Raw genomic sequence first — 15,026 nt, forward strand, 5'->3', positions numbered from 1 at the left:
CCCCCCCCCCCCCAGGGACCCGAGCTGGGACACCCCTGGGGCAGGCAGAGCAGGGACCAAACCTGAGGCTGTCGGTGCTCTGACAGCGCCAGGCCCCGGGCAAGTGTGGGCAGCGCCTGCACACACACTGCAGGAAGGTTCCTCCAAAGCAAAACTGAGCAGCACCTCCTCCCCAAAACCCCTCCACGTTACCTGGAGAGATAGAGGGACACAGGGCTGCAGGCAGCTCCCACCGGGAAAGGCCACAGACTCTCCCCAGCTCACATCCCCAAGCTGGCACAGCTCCCTCCTTCCTCCCACCTGCAATAAATCCACCCCCCTCACTGCTTGCCCTCCCCAAGAGACCAGACCAGGAGCAATGTTGCTGTCTGGGGTTTTATTATTTATTAATCTGAACTTACAAAAAAACCCAACAAGCATTTTCACACCCTGTCAAGGTCAGGGTGGAGGGGAGGGAAAAGAAGGCAATGGTTATAAAACGGGACCCTGGGGGCAAGGAAAAGGCCGTGCTCTGCCCTGGTTATGCAAGGCTGCAAAGGGAGGAGGGAAGGGAAACGAGATGGGATTTAAGACACTGTTGGCACGACACCGCAGATGATCAGCAAAATGGGCTATTCGAGGAGGGGGGAGAAACCAAGTAGCTGCCCAGGCTTGCCTGCAGCCAAGAGCAGCCTCCACTGCAGCAGAGCCCGGGAGTCCTCGGCCACATCCCAGAGTGCCCGCTGCAGCCCCGCTAACCCTGCAGCCCAGGGAAGGCAGGTAAGCGGCTGTTGGTCCAGTCTAATTGCGGTGGGGCTGAGGCAGACGCCAAGGCAGGTTTGAAAGCTGAAATGGATGCACCCGGCTGGCAGAGATGAGCTGGAGGAAGGGGGGAAAAGGGAGGGGGGCCAGGACTGAGAGGCGCCTGGCAGGCAGCAGTGGCCACAGAAGCCGGCGCACCTGGAGCCCACGGGACGTCGCTCTCAGCTGTCCCGCGGCAGAGGACAATCAGTCAGTAGTCTGCCCACCACAACAAAGGTTTCCTAACGCCAAGCTCCGTTTGATGAACCAACCAGCAGCCCTACTGCACAAGAGCTGGGCTAGACAGGAGGCCAGGACACATCAGCCCGGGGCCGCTGGTTAGCTGCGGGACTGTGCTATTTACAGCGCAAGAGCCACAGTCCTGATGTCTTCTCCTCCCCCAGAGGAAACATGCTTATGGTGCGTGGGTTCATTACAAGTAATCCACCCCTCCTCTTGGGGCAAGCACACTGCCTCCATGCCAGAGGAAAGGAAAAGAGAAGCTCGCTGCACCAGCTGGATACAGAGCCAGGAGCAAGGATGTGCTAGCAAGGAAGAAAGCTGTCCCTGGGCTACCTGCAGCTGAGTAGCAGTCTTAAGAGGGGATAAAGCAACTGGATCAGCTTTTATTCAGCTCACTCATCTAAACAGACGTGTAAACAAGAAGTGACAAGGAACTGGAGGGACGTGGTGTGCACAGCCCATGTCATGCACCACTCGGGCGGAGGCTGAGCTAGCTGGAAGAGCAGACATCCGCACCAGCCCCTGCCTAGCAGTGGAGGGAGAGATGCCAGCCAAGCCTCCTGAAGAGATGGGGACCTTTACAGATTGTTTTTATTGATTTTTCTTTTTAAGCTGTAGTATCAGCATTTGCTGGTGTTGTGATCCCCAGAGGCATGCTGCATTGCTACAGAGCAGCCCCTTGGTTGGGTGGGATGGTCCGACAGGCCGGCAGCCAGCTGGCGTGCCCAGTTTGTTGCGGAAGAGGTCACCTGTTTCTGGTTCTCTGTAAACCTGAGCTGTTTCTTCCCCGGTCCCCCACCTCCCCCAGCAGTCATTGCGGAGGAAGAGGGATGCCCCGTGGGTCAGTGACTTGACCCTCTTGCAGGTTCTTGACAAGCTGAGCCAGCCAGCGCTTTGTGGTGGTGTCGTCCTTCAGGACCTGGGCGAAGGTGGTGTCCTTCAGTTGGTCAGGAAGGCACTGCCTGAGAGCTTCACGTGCCCTACATCAAGAGACAAGAAACGGGGCCCAACAAATAAACTCACAGGGGCAAGAGGGGAGCAAACCCCAGTGGGGACACGACCCTCCTTTGCCTGAGGTCTCCCTGGCAGGCCCAGCCAAGGAGAGCACCCAGCAGCAGCACCACAGCATGTGGTGCTTGGCCAGCCAGCATGGCTCCCACCCCTCACACCAGACCCCACCGAGCCAACCCCTGCATCCTGACACCCAGCAGCCAAGAGCAATACGATGCCAGAAGAGTCTGAGACAACACATACTATCCAGTGGCTTTGGACAGAGCTGCTGATCAGCATGATATCAGTTTGAATTCCCTCAACTGAATTTAATCCATTGGCTTCTACTGCTAACAGCACATGTGATGCAGAAGAGGGAAAGCACAGTGTACCTTCTGCCTCAGCCCCTCCCTCATACTTTGTTCAAGCTACATTTAAGCTCAGGCAGTCGTAACCTGAACAGCTTGATTCTGTACAAGTCCCAAACAGTCACTGTTTCTCCCATGTACCATAAAAGCTCCTGGGACTAGCAATAAAAACCACAAAGCAACCAAAAAACCCACCCATTTTGCACACTGGGCTAAGGCTGATGCAAGAGCACATGAGGAACCTCGACTCTCCCCACATGGGCACTGTGGAGAGGAACTGCAATTCCAAGGGAGCAAACTCCTAAAATGTTTACCTGGGATTATCAGAAAGGCGAAGGTAGCAGCGGACGACATGTTTCAGTAGCCGTGCCGAGGGCTCCTTGGAGAGCTGCAGGACCATTTTACCCTGTTTGACAGAGGCCAGCACCACCAGTTAAAGTCTTTGTCAGAACAGCTTCACAATCAGCAGAGACTGGGAAAGAGCATCAAAGTCTCTCACTCTGGCTTTCCGCACATCACAGCCCATTACGTTTCATCTAGATACCCCTGCATGGAGCCCGGCGCTGCCTGCCAAGATGCCTTTGAGAAGAGCACTAGCCATGACTCGGAAAGGATTCTCCCAGCAGCTCAGGGAAAGGTGATCTCATCTATTCAGTTTTTAATTCCCCAGGACTGCTTAGTGGTCCAACTCTCTTCTAGATTAAAGAGAGCCTGGGGTTTGCCCCTTGTGCAAGAAGGCAAACATATCCCAAACGCTTTGATATGCTTAGGCTGAGTCACTCTGAAAGGTCTGTTTCCAAGCTCTGAAACACTCCCTGTTCTCATCTGCACTGCCTTCACTCCAACGCCCTTTTAAAGCGTTAACAACAGCCTGGGAAGCCATGCTTAAGGACTGGGCTCACCCACACCACATACAGTAAGATCTGCACCTGGCCTTATCACACACCCAAGATTTGTATTTTCTCTTTCTGTTACATCCCTCATAAGCCATTACCGGAAAGCAAGACCACGGCAGATCTGTTTCTCACGCTGTGTAGGCCTTTGCACATGGTTGCACCTTTGAATGCACCCAGCCCAGCAAATGGTGTGGATGTCTTCATACACGTGCTTTGAAGGCATTTTAACAATCTGCTTCCTCATATTTAAGAGTCAGTAAGATCTGCCCCAGTTAGGTTTTTTCCTGTAAGACTACACTGGCTAGCACCATTTTCCTCATTAGCCAAATTCACCTGTATTTGGATATTCAGGCACTTAGCAATTAGCAGGTCCCCCTCTTTTGCCCTTTTGCAAGCTTCCTGTTCTCAGCAATTCCCCAGGATACCAGTATTTCTTCGAAATAAAGAACAAGTCGGAGATCTCCTCAGACAGCTCCTGGATGGCAAATGCTAACTTGCTCTTTTAAAAGCATCTAATACTTGCGTAACATCTTACTTGGTTATCAGCAGACAAGGAAGTAAATCATCACCTTCATGAGACAGGAGTACGCTATCCCAATTTTTGAAATAGAGAACAGAAATGTCTATGAACGTTTTCATCTTTCTCCATAGTGCTACAGAATATTAATCATGTCAGTGCTTCATCCAATATTGGGATTGTACCACAGCTAGGATTTCCCTTCCATGCTAATACTGCTTTATCACTCACATCCTTCTGTGTTTGTACCCTTCCCAGCCACAGATTCATCCTTGGCATCTCTCCCTCCCCTCCATCCCCTACCCCAGGGTCTCTAATTGCATCTTGCACTTTGCCCCCAAGCCAGATATATTTTCAAAGCCAATCCTTTTTCTGAATGCAGAAATCATGTCACATTGGATATTACGGGCATCAGCTCACAATCATTCATATTTTGCTGTTCGTGGGTGAATTGGGAGATAATGTTTTCTTTACATTTGGGAAAACAGAGACAAATAAATATTCCCCATGAAAGAATCAACATTTAGGCACAGAACCAGCATTGCAAAGCACTTAACTTAATGCTGCTTTTTCCTTTCCTGAGACTGCTCTTTAAAAAGCAACCAACCAAACACACACAAAAGCAGGACAATAGTTATTCTAAGCCAGACATGTATTCCCCACAGTAAGCTCAAAGATAATAAAACTCAAGTTGGGGTTATTACTCCTGGGATGAACAAATTATGAATATCCCACCTTCTCCTTCACAGGACACAGGGAATGGACAAAACCTGTCTGCTCTTTCTGTGTTCCAACACAAGAATTAGAGTAATAAGCAGCAGCTAGTAGGAGCCAGGTTCAAAAAGAAAAAAAAAGGAGGTTGGTCTTGGGTCAGGAAACAAATCATCTTACCAGTATCATGGCAACATGTGAAAACCGCTCATAAGTCTGACAGATATATGCCAGCCCTGTGTCATCTAGGAGGATTTTCTGAAGAATAAACGTAGCAACCTAGAATGGTGAGAAAGCATATAAACAACTTATCTATCCTGAAAAGGGACAGCCTTTGTGCTGTGTTCTTTTCAAGACAGTCCCAGAGCTGAAAGGCCTTTCAGCAGGCAGCAAATACTTTACTCAGAAAAAGCTTAAAGCCAAAAGAAAACATAGGACACTACACAAAGCTTGGCATCTCGGGCTAAAGAAAAGAGATGGATACAAAGCAGTGTGTACATGATAACTGGATGCAGGTTGTGAAAGACAACAACTACTGCCAGGACAGCCTCAAGATTATAGGCATGCTGCTCTAGTCACAGAGCAAGAAGCAGAAGGATCTGTCCCTTGACCTTGTCATCTAGACAGCAAGATGTCATCTTGCTGTTTTCATCTTGAGCACTACTGATTCACCATGAGACAAGTGACTTTCTGGAAGAACCTCAGCCAGCTCTGTCAGCAGGGTTCACCAGAGAAGTACGCACAGACTAAAACCTGTGGCCAGCCTACCTGGGTCATCAGACCAGTCTGACCACAGATCTGAGCTCATGAGGGAAAGGGGCCCCTCATCAGAGAAGAAAAACTGGTCCAGTGCAGTGAACATGCCCATAACCACCACTAACAGCTGCTGCCCAACCTCTGCGCTGTGTAGCTACAGCATTTTCTCTCAAGCCAAGGAAAGTTGATCCAGGTCAGCCCTGAAAGTTACTCTGAAGGGTTGCAAAGGAGGGAATGAGTGTTGAGAGCAGCAAGATCTTTCCCAGCAAAACTACCAAGCTCAGGAACTCCAACTTAAGTTTGGTCTGTTTGTTGAAGAGGTAAAAAGCTCCACCCAGAGTTGCCCCAGCATTTGCAACAGGACACAAGCCAACTCCTTAGGTTACTAGCTGCTTCGTTAGTCAGAGATGAACAACAAGAAGTCTTAAGACAAAAAGAGTAGGTACCGTTTTGGAGAGTTCACTGCCAGACTCCATAATGCGTAAGCACAGGGGGATAATTTCTGTTGTCAATAAGAAATTTATCACTTCTTGTTCATCAGTTTTCACCAAGGCCCCTTGAAGGAAAAACAAAACCCAAAAAACAATAAATGATAAATTGCTTCCAAAAAAATCTCACCTTTCAAAGGCTGTGTCCTCCCTAGGAATCATTAAGTCTGAATGGCAGGCAGAGCAACTGTCATCCTAAATATGTTGCAGCACATGGCTGGAGGAGAAATCGTTTTGGCAGCATAAAAGTAATCAAGCTGGGTTTGGGGGTTGTTTGTTTTTCAGAAAGGGGATGCATTCTTGGCTCTCTCCCAGTGGTAACACAAAGAGGATCATGCTACCCACAGTATTTCTTCTTCTTCTGGGAAGAAGAAATGCATTTTAAGACTCCCTTACTTTACACAGAGAGAAATGTTTGGGGCAGAAAGAAGAAAAACAGGCAAGAGGAAGACAGGGCAAATACAAGCAAGCCAATCAATGACAAAAACCCAAAGAAAGCCCAGTCTGCACCCACCCATGCCAGTGTCTAGCTGGCTCGACTGAGGGTGAAGGCAGCCTGCAGGTACTTGTACTCACAGGAAACATGTTTTTGGCAAGGTACAGACTTCAGTGTTTTCTTATTAGTGAAAAGACCAGTTCCTACAGACTAAGAGGAACCTGCTTCTACAACCGATGGAAAAGGAGCAGCTCCTCCTGTTAATACTACAGGACCCAGAAAATCCCAATAAAGAGAGACCTGTGATTTTGGTTGTACAGGTCTCATACCCACAGCATGAACTGCATCCAACTTGGTAAGAAACCAGTGCTCCAGGATTGGTGTGGCTACTTACCAATCACTCCAAGGCTCGTGAGCCGCAGGTACTCAAATGGTCGTGTCTTGCTAACTGTGTGCAAGAAGGGGTACAGGAAGAGAGGGATATGAGCTGCCAGAAAAGCTGACCTGTAGGAAAAGAACACCCAACATGAGAGACACGGAAAACAAAGCAAGCACACAATCGTTACCATGCAGAGCCTCAGGCTATTCCTGACAGAAACCATTGCTGCTGCTCCTTAAAAGAGCGTAACAGTTTGTTCTCCGATGGAAAGGTATGAAGTAAATTCTGCACAGCACAAAACCTAACACTAAACTGACAGTTACCTGCATGGCTGCTTCCAGCTGACGAGGAACAAAGCACGTCCTGTTGCTTTTATTACCTCTTCCTGGCACCCAGACTTTCTGCTTTGTACATTCACTGTTGCATTTTACCTTGCAGGCTCCCATGGGCAGGGATAGTCAACCACAACGCATATGCAAAGCCTCTGCATGACAGAAATCCAGACTGGCTGATGTCTAGGCAGCACCACAGTTTAAATGTGCACAACCATCTTTCCCCAGGAGTGACATCCCATCTTCTGACAATGGTGAGAAATACAGACTGAAGGAAAAAACCTGGAGATTGCTTTGCTAGCAGAGGGAAGCTCTCCTGCACAACCAACATTCCTCCTTTGTTTTCAAACTTTAAATGTAAAGGTGTGTGGTGTAAAACTGCCTTATTTCCTAGGGTATCATCTCATAGAGGGTTGCTGTTTAACACTACTTTGCAGCAGCTGAAAAACAACTTCAGCTATGCAGCACTTTCTTCTCAGCAGGAACAGAAGTATGAAATCATGGATCTCTTGGTAGTTTTCTTCTGAGTTTTAGCTATTGATTTTGGCTGAACCAACATTATCTCTTCCCCTGCTGACATGGGCTGGACAAAGATTGAGAAAAACTGTCAGGCACTGGCTGAAGACTCCAGACATCACTCTGCTATTGCTCCCTTGCCACACACAGTGTCTGGGAAGGACAGTCCTGCTCAATGCAACCTTTGGACAGCTGGTCTAAATAACTGTAAGCTGCTGGTCTAAATAACTGTAAGCTCATTAAAACAAGGATCCTGCACACAGCACTCAGCACAAAGGCACCCTCATCTCTGGCTGAGCTCACAGGAGCTGCCACAACCCAATTGTTTTGGGAATTTGCAGGATCTCAGGATGATCCAGGGAATGCAATGCATTTAGGGCCACCATAAAGCAGTCATCCTGATAATGCATGCAAAGAAGTAAAAGCAGCAGGCAGCTGCCTACCTTCCAGCTCTGTCCTCTGTTCCACTTCTCTTGTTTTTTTTTTTTTAAAAAAAAAGGAGCTAACATACTTCCAGAGTCAAAGAGACAGGCTGAGCTGTCAACATCAACACTTGAGAACGCTCACGTACTTGGAAACACTTACCTTGTTTCAGGATGTGATGCAACACACTGTAGTAGAGCTAAAGCATTGCAGACTCTATTGGACTGATGGGCCGTCAAAGTCGGAGGGTTGATTGATGGATAAATATTTACAATTTCCTAAAAATTAACAGACAAAGATAAGTTAAAGGAGGAAAAACATCAGAAAGCTGCACTGAAGCACTTGCTCAGCAAGGCACTGTGGTGACAGGAGATGACATTCTGCTTTCACCAAGTATCATTTTGAAGTTACATGACAGCCACCATGCTGCCCAGACAAGGGCAGAGCTGGGTCAGAGTAAATTTGACAAGTCACAGGAACACATTCAAACCTTAATTTCAGTAAAAACAGGTTCATTTGATTTTCTGGCTCTTTACTAGTGTAGGGATTGTTTTGTTTTGAACTTCCAGATCGAAGAGGAGTGTTGTTCCTCTGCCTAGAGGCAGAGCACACCCACTCCATTCATACTGTATCTGCCAGTAACTCTTAACTCAATGCAGGGGAAGCAGCTGATGGCAAGAAATCTGATTCAGAACTCTGCCTGCTTCCAACTACAGCTCCCTCTAATTTTCTTCACTTGTTTGAGGGCCACTCCGAGAATAGTTTGACATTGCCAATCCTGCACTCTTTTCTTTCCTTCTTCGAAAGAAGTAACTAGATTTGGCACTGAGAGATGGCCAGTCATCAGCTGTAGAGTAGTTTGCCCATAGATAAGCTGAACCACTCGGTTTCACATGAAATGCAGGTACAGTCCCACCCAAGGATCTCTGGAGCAGTGAGCAGCATTCTCACGCTGCCCTTCCAGTGGGCTCCCTGCAGGGGTAACCTTTGGACCAGGAAGTGTTCAAGCTCATGCAAAATAAATTAAACCAGAGATCTTAGGAGTAAAAACTGTTCTGGCTCTGCTACACCACTGTATGAAAATAAGCAGAACGTGATCCGCAGGGAGCTCATACAGCCAAGAACTCGCCTGCTCCCCTTCCAACTATATAAGCTGTCTAATTAGAAATCTTACAGTCCCTGCACAGAACGCCTTGCTACCGATAATTAATGGCCAATGGGGTTCCCATATCTGCCCCACCACCACACGATTCAACATACATCATACTCCCAGCAACAACAATAAGGGACCCCACTGGTGCCTACCCAGATCTGCCCCGTGGACACACAAGCTCTGCAATGTGCTGGTGCTGCACCACGGAATCAAGATGCTGCCAGTCCTACCCACCTGCAGGAGCGCTGCGATTGTGCCAAATGAGTGCCACAGCATCGGGGCAAGGTCAGGCACAGACTCACGCTTCTTGCTCAGCTCCAGCAGCGCGTTCTCCCGTGTCTCGGGGCTGGACAGCTCATTGATCCACTGGTAGATCTTTTCACGGTCAACCTGAGCCAGTGCTGTTGGCACTGGCTGGGAGGGAGACAAGAAAACTTCAGTCCAAACATTTTATCCAAGTCTCACCCAAACCCTTCCCACAACCTGGCAGATAAGCAAAAAAGCGGTCAAGAAAGTCCTGACCAGGAAGGGAGGAACTAAAGTTGCACTAAGATGCCCTGGATATGAATCTCTTCCTCAGATTAGTCTGATTATTTCACCTATTTGAAATGCAAAGGTTTTACTTTATGGCCTGACTTGTTAGGACAGTCTCTCTTAATCCACTTGTCAAGCAGTACCTTATAACTTCATTCAGCAATAGAAGGGAGCCATGCTGCTGCCTGCCTGTGCCAGCAAAGCTTCTGGGGAGGTCACGCATACTTTAGCCAGCTATCACTTTGCTCCACCTGCATTTAGCATGCATTCATTTCATGCTTCAAGTGCAAGCATCCACAAATTCAAAGCAAGGCAAATGCTACCTTTTTTTTTGTCCAAAAACGTCCATTACGTTGGAACCTCACAATACAATTCACCCAATGTATGAGAAAAAAATTCATACAAATACTAGAAAAATTATTACTACTCCAACATCAGCATGGCACTATCCACAGCCAGTAATACCTGCTGTTAGAGACATCTCATATTCACCCCAGGTATCCTGTTTACATGCATGGAGCTAAAAGGGAATTTTTCAAGACTGATTTTGTGCAAGAATTCCTGTTCAAAATAAACCCAGAGAAGGGCAGATCTTTATTCAGTCAAGGCACATTTTCTACTACTCGGCAGAAATGCAGGATTTCTTTTCTGCCTTTCTTGGAATACCAGAGAAAGGACAGCACCAAGGCCAACAAAAAAAAAAAAAAAAAAAAAAAAAAAAAAAAGAGAGAGAGGGAGGGCTGGGGAGGAAAGGAAAGGAAGAGAAACAGGGACTGTGGAATTGCAGCATAGTTTCTGTGGAGGGCAAGATGCAAGTCTTCCAGTGAAATTTTGTCTCATCTCCGCTGGCACAACAAGCACTCAAGGTGCAAACAAATGCTCAGCAGTCTTCTCAGGTGGACACTTTGGTGATTCAGATACAAATTTTTGAGGAAGAAAAACATCAGCATTAAAACCTCCAGTGTGAACAATTCCAAAAGCCAGTTCAGAACCTAGTCAAATATTCTGCTGAAGTGTTTACTACTCCAGCAAAGCACAGTGTTTACTACTCGAGTAAAGCACAGCCCTGTTTGTACGCTACTGCTCCTGAGCTAGCCTGCACGCTCCTGAGCTAGCCCAGCATCCCCACATGTTACAGCAATCACAGCTGGAAACAGAGAATGGACTGTATTTTTTTTTTTTTTTTAAGCCCAGACCAAAACTCTTCATTCACTTACCACAACAGATGTGAGCACTGCCTGTACAGCACTGACAGCAGTGCTACTACTAAACTGTTCATTACCGAGGCACTGAAGAGAATACAAAACTGAAAGTGGCTGGAACCAAACCTGAAACCATATGCCAGAGGCAGGCCTCCAGAATTGCAGAAAGGATGCAGGGAGACTTCTTAACCTTTGGCAGACACCTCTGAGCTTTCTGTTCCTGCAGAAGTTTCCCACCTCTGTTCATCCACATATTATATCCACAGTCACATCCAAAGACATCTTTCCCAGCTGTGGGATTTATCTCTCCTGCAGCCACTTCCATCATATTATTTAACTTAAATGTCTCTATATAAGCCAATATGCTGTAATCAATCCCTATACTCTAGGGCTCAAATACATTTTAAGCTTTTCATCTTTCCTCCTATCCTCTTTTTTTTTTCTCTACTCAATTTTTTTTTTTCCAGAACCTCACACTAAATTAGTTCTCCCAACAAATTTATTGTGCTGCTACAGCTGGAAGTACAATTCCAATAGCAACTCCTACACTGGAGCTCAGAAAGAGAGGGAGAATGAACAGAGCTCATTTGTTATTATTTGGGATGGTAGAGTGACAAGCAGTCTAGCAATAATGTTATTATAATTGTGTTATCTAAAGCTTCCATCTATTTTTCTAGACTCACTGGAAGTTTCAGTTCCTGTAAGCTTAAATACATCGACCCTTTAAAAGCACAATCATGTGCTTGTGATCCCTAGAGAACACTAAGTAGATTTTCCACACAATTAGGTTTATGATGTCCAATATCTGTCTTAGCCAGAACCAACTGCTTTTCACAGGCTCTACAGCTGCTCCTCTCATTTTAGTTTAAATTGAAATATTTTTTTTTTCCTAATTTCCTACTTTACTGTTATTCCCCCTTCTCCCTCCAGAACATAAAATTCTGGGGAACTGAGGGCTACACACAAATCCTGCAAGCTTTGAGACAGAACCCTGCCAGGAAGACTTTCTTTTGCACACAGGGAAAGTAAAAGTTACCAACAGTATCTCAACACAGCACAAGCCAGCCACCTCTGCATCATGAAAGATCTTGTAACATCTTCCTCCGGAGAAACAGCATTACTTCAACCATCCATGCCTGATTACATCTCCAACAAATATATAACAAACTGGATTTAGGCAACTGGCTTTCTCTTCCTAACTGAGCAGCTGCTGCTAGCCACACTGGTAGAGCACTGGTCAACTAAAGCAGAACATTGACTAAGATGCTACATGTCCTTTTTATACTATTTTGATAGATCACCAACTCAAATACCAAAATTAACTCTGAACTTCAACAGCAGTGAATTAGCTGATTTGAGTTGGGCTTTCAATGTCTTACTGCTAGTTACAGCTACATTTACTGGTTTTATCCTGTTCTTGAGCCTCTCAGCATGTCATTCTGTCTTCAGGTCTGAAATCAAAATGTCAGTTCTGCCACCAGCATCACTGTATAAAGACCAATGCTCTGGCTTACCACAGCTTTATCACGCCAGTATTCACAATCCCCAAAGGGATTCCCGAGCCAATTCATGACCCCACGAAGAGGTAACATGATTTACCACAGCTCCCAAGCATATCTCCAGGGCCAAACACTCTTCCCTGTCAGCTTTAGTTTAAGCATACTGACTGTGGTAGAAAACATTTCAATAGAGAACTACCAGGTGGTGTGAATTATGTATAAATTAAATATACATTCAAATGAGTCCCAAAATAAAGTTGATTTCTATTCCTGAAACAGATTATTTTGCTAAAATTGTCTTAAAACCCCCCTTTTATACAGAGGTGACTAGAACAGACAGAGAATTAACAAGATACAATAGTCCCTCATGCATTTCAACAAGCACTTCAGAATTATGTTGCTATAAAAATGTAAATGCTGATTAAGAGAGATCACTATGATCTTGCCCACCCTTCCATGCTCCAGAAAGTGTCTTTTAAGTCAGAAGTACTTGCCAGCACTCCAAGAACCAATTTAAAGTCACAAGCACTTAAAGTGGAAAGACTTTAAAAGTTCTCTCAATTCCTGCTCATAAGTACTTTACTCATTTGCTTGTTAGTCCAAGCAGATCCTTGAGCTAAATTCATCTGAAAACAGCTCTAACTGCTGGTCTGGCAATACACCTCCCAAACCCAACACATACCAGAGACTCAAGCAACTCTGGGAAGTCTTACACACATGATGAATGTGCATTTCATAGAATACCAGGTTGGAAGGGACTTCAAGGATCACCTGGTCGAACCTTTCTTGGCAAACATAGTCTAGACAAGGTGGCCCAGCACCCTATTCAGCTGAATCTTAAAAATGTCCAATGTTGGGGAATCCACAACTTCCCTGAGGAGATTATTCCAATGGCTCATTATTCTCACTGTGAAAAATTTTCCTCTTGCTTCCAGTCAGAATTGCTCCAGGAGTAACTTGTACCCATTACCCCTCATGTTTTCCATGTGACTCTCTGCAAAAAGGGAGTCTCCCATCTTCTTTGTAGTCACCCTTTAAATACTGGAATAGGGCAACAAAGTCTCCCCTAAGCCTTCTCTTCTTGAGGCTGAACAAACCCACTTCTCTCAGCCTTTCCTCACATGGCAGGCTTCCCAGTCTTTTGATCATCTTTGGGGCCCTTCTCTGGACCCTCTCCAGCCTGTCCACATCTTCTTTGTATAGGAGGGACCAAAACTGAACACAGTTCAGTCAGGTGCGGCCTCACATGAGCTGAGTAGAGTGGGATAACGAAGAAGAGAAAGTGGAGAAGTAAAACCCAAAACCCAAATCCACTCGGATGGGAGATTAAATGCAATAACCAGATTGTTCAAACTTGGCTTCCATTTTTGAACTCAACCAGGCCAAGGTACCATTCCATTCCCACTAGCCTGAGCATCCCACTTGGCAGCTTTCTAATGGGGAGGAGGACAAGCACCACCTACAGAAAACACTGCAAGGTACTGTAGGAAAACGGATTAAGGAATAGGCAGTCTCTGCATTTCCTCCTGCTTGCCTGCTGTCCTGAGGAACTTTTCGCTATCTCCTCGTTCCCTCTGTAGACAAGGCCCAAAGTAAGAGCTCCCCAGAGAACAGAGTAAGCTCCTGGGAATGTCCGGGCGCAGAGAGAGAGCACAGCGAGCAAGAGGAGGGAAGGAGGGAAAACTTACAGGATACACACCGGGTGGAAGGATGACAGTCAGGGCCCCCAGCCAGCAGGGAAGCCCTCCTGGTCCCTGGCCAGATGTAGCTGAAATCAATAGCGTCATAACACCATCCCTCTCTTTTCGCCCCTAAAGCCCCGTAATAGCCAAGTTTCAGCTGAGATCAGTATTGACCGGCTCCCAGCACCAGCGGGGCAGGATCAGCCCGGATGGCTATCTGATTAGAGGGGAGCACGTCCTGACTTTCCCTAGTCACTTAAGCCGGCGTCTCATTGCTTGTCCTTAGAGACCACAACTCCACTCAGGCAGAGAGCGTCTAGACAGTATTCATGATCCATCTGTCTGGCACAGCCAGGCTGATGACAAACTCTATTAGACCCGAAACAATTTTTTTTTTTTTTCGCTCTTCCCTCCTCCCATCTCCCTTTTCCTCCGAGAAGCAGTAATCTGACACTGAAAATTACTATCATTGTTGCAATGCTCAAAATAGCAGCGCCAGACTTTCATTAACATCAACGCTAGACTGCTAAATATTTAAAGAAATGGATAAATTTCACCTGAAGTGGGACAGCCCGGCACACATGAAAGCAGAAGCACAATCAAAATGTAAATCTAAGAGGTTGTTTTTATCTGTGCAAATTCGGTGTCACAGTCAGAGGGGGATGCCAAAGGTCTCTTTAAAACAAAATATTTTCCTTTGATTGAGCTTTTTGTTTTTAAAACAGAATCATTCTCCAACCCCCTGCAGATCCCTACAAGGCTCAGAGCTGACAGAAGTAGGTGGGGGTGGTGAAAGGGAGAGCTATATATTTGATTTGTTTGGGGTTTTTTTACCTTGCAGAAGAAAATTAACTCCTACAGCAAACTCTTCTATGCCAAAACAGCCATGACACATCACCTCCATCAATGCTGACAACTCGAAATTTGATGTAGACATAATTTTCACATGACAAGAAGAGTTTGTTCTCCCTTATTTTAGTCATCTTCAAATTCTTATGCATGTCAATATTTGTGTTTCATATGCCCAGGAACACATACAGATCACAGCAGCGATAACTACCTGTACTGTTTTCCACCAAACAAGTAAAGAACTAAAATCCCCACGCCACTGCAACCTTTCT

General features: G+C 46.2%; 1 protein-coding gene across 1 annotated transcript; it reads right to left on the reverse strand.

The window, feature by feature from the left end:
• Nucleotides 1-1,621: 1,621 nt before the first annotated feature.
• CNOT9 (CCR4-NOT transcription complex subunit 9) lies at nt 1,622-13,937 on the reverse strand. Its single transcript, XM_026852988.1, has 8 exons — nt 13,923-13,937; nt 9,223-9,402; nt 7,998-8,113; nt 6,580-6,689; nt 5,708-5,817; nt 4,686-4,784; nt 2,696-2,787; nt 1,622-2,009 (listed from the first exon to the last, which is right to left on the reverse strand). The coding sequence occupies exons 2-8, from the start codon at nt 9,262-9,264 to the stop codon at nt 1,835-1,837; spliced, it is 744 nt and encodes a 247-aa protein (XP_026708789.1). The 5' UTR covers nt 9,265-9,402; nt 13,923-13,937; the 3' UTR covers nt 1,622-1,834.
• Nucleotides 13,938-15,026: the final 1,089 nt, after the last annotated feature.

Source organism: Athene cunicularia, assembly GCF_003259725.1.
Source record: "Athene cunicularia isolate RWA chromosome 7 unlocalized genomic scaffold, athCun1 chr7_part1, whole genome shotgun sequence".
Taxonomy (NCBI): domain Eukaryota; kingdom Metazoa; phylum Chordata; class Aves; order Strigiformes; family Strigidae; genus Athene; species Athene cunicularia.

Coding starts and splice junctions, on each gene's coding strand:
- CNOT9 (XM_026852988.1), bottom strand. CDS start 9,264: ATGCTGTGGCACTCATTTGGCACAATCGCAGCGCTCCTGCAG. Junction 6,690..7,997: donor GCATCACATCCTGAAACAAG/GTAAGTGTTTCC, acceptor CTTTTCCTACAG/GTCAGCTTTTCTGGCAGCTC. Junction 2,010..2,695: donor CGCCTTTCTGATAATCCCAG/GTAAACATTTTA, acceptor TCTTGTCTCTTG/ATGTAGGGCACGTGAAGCTC.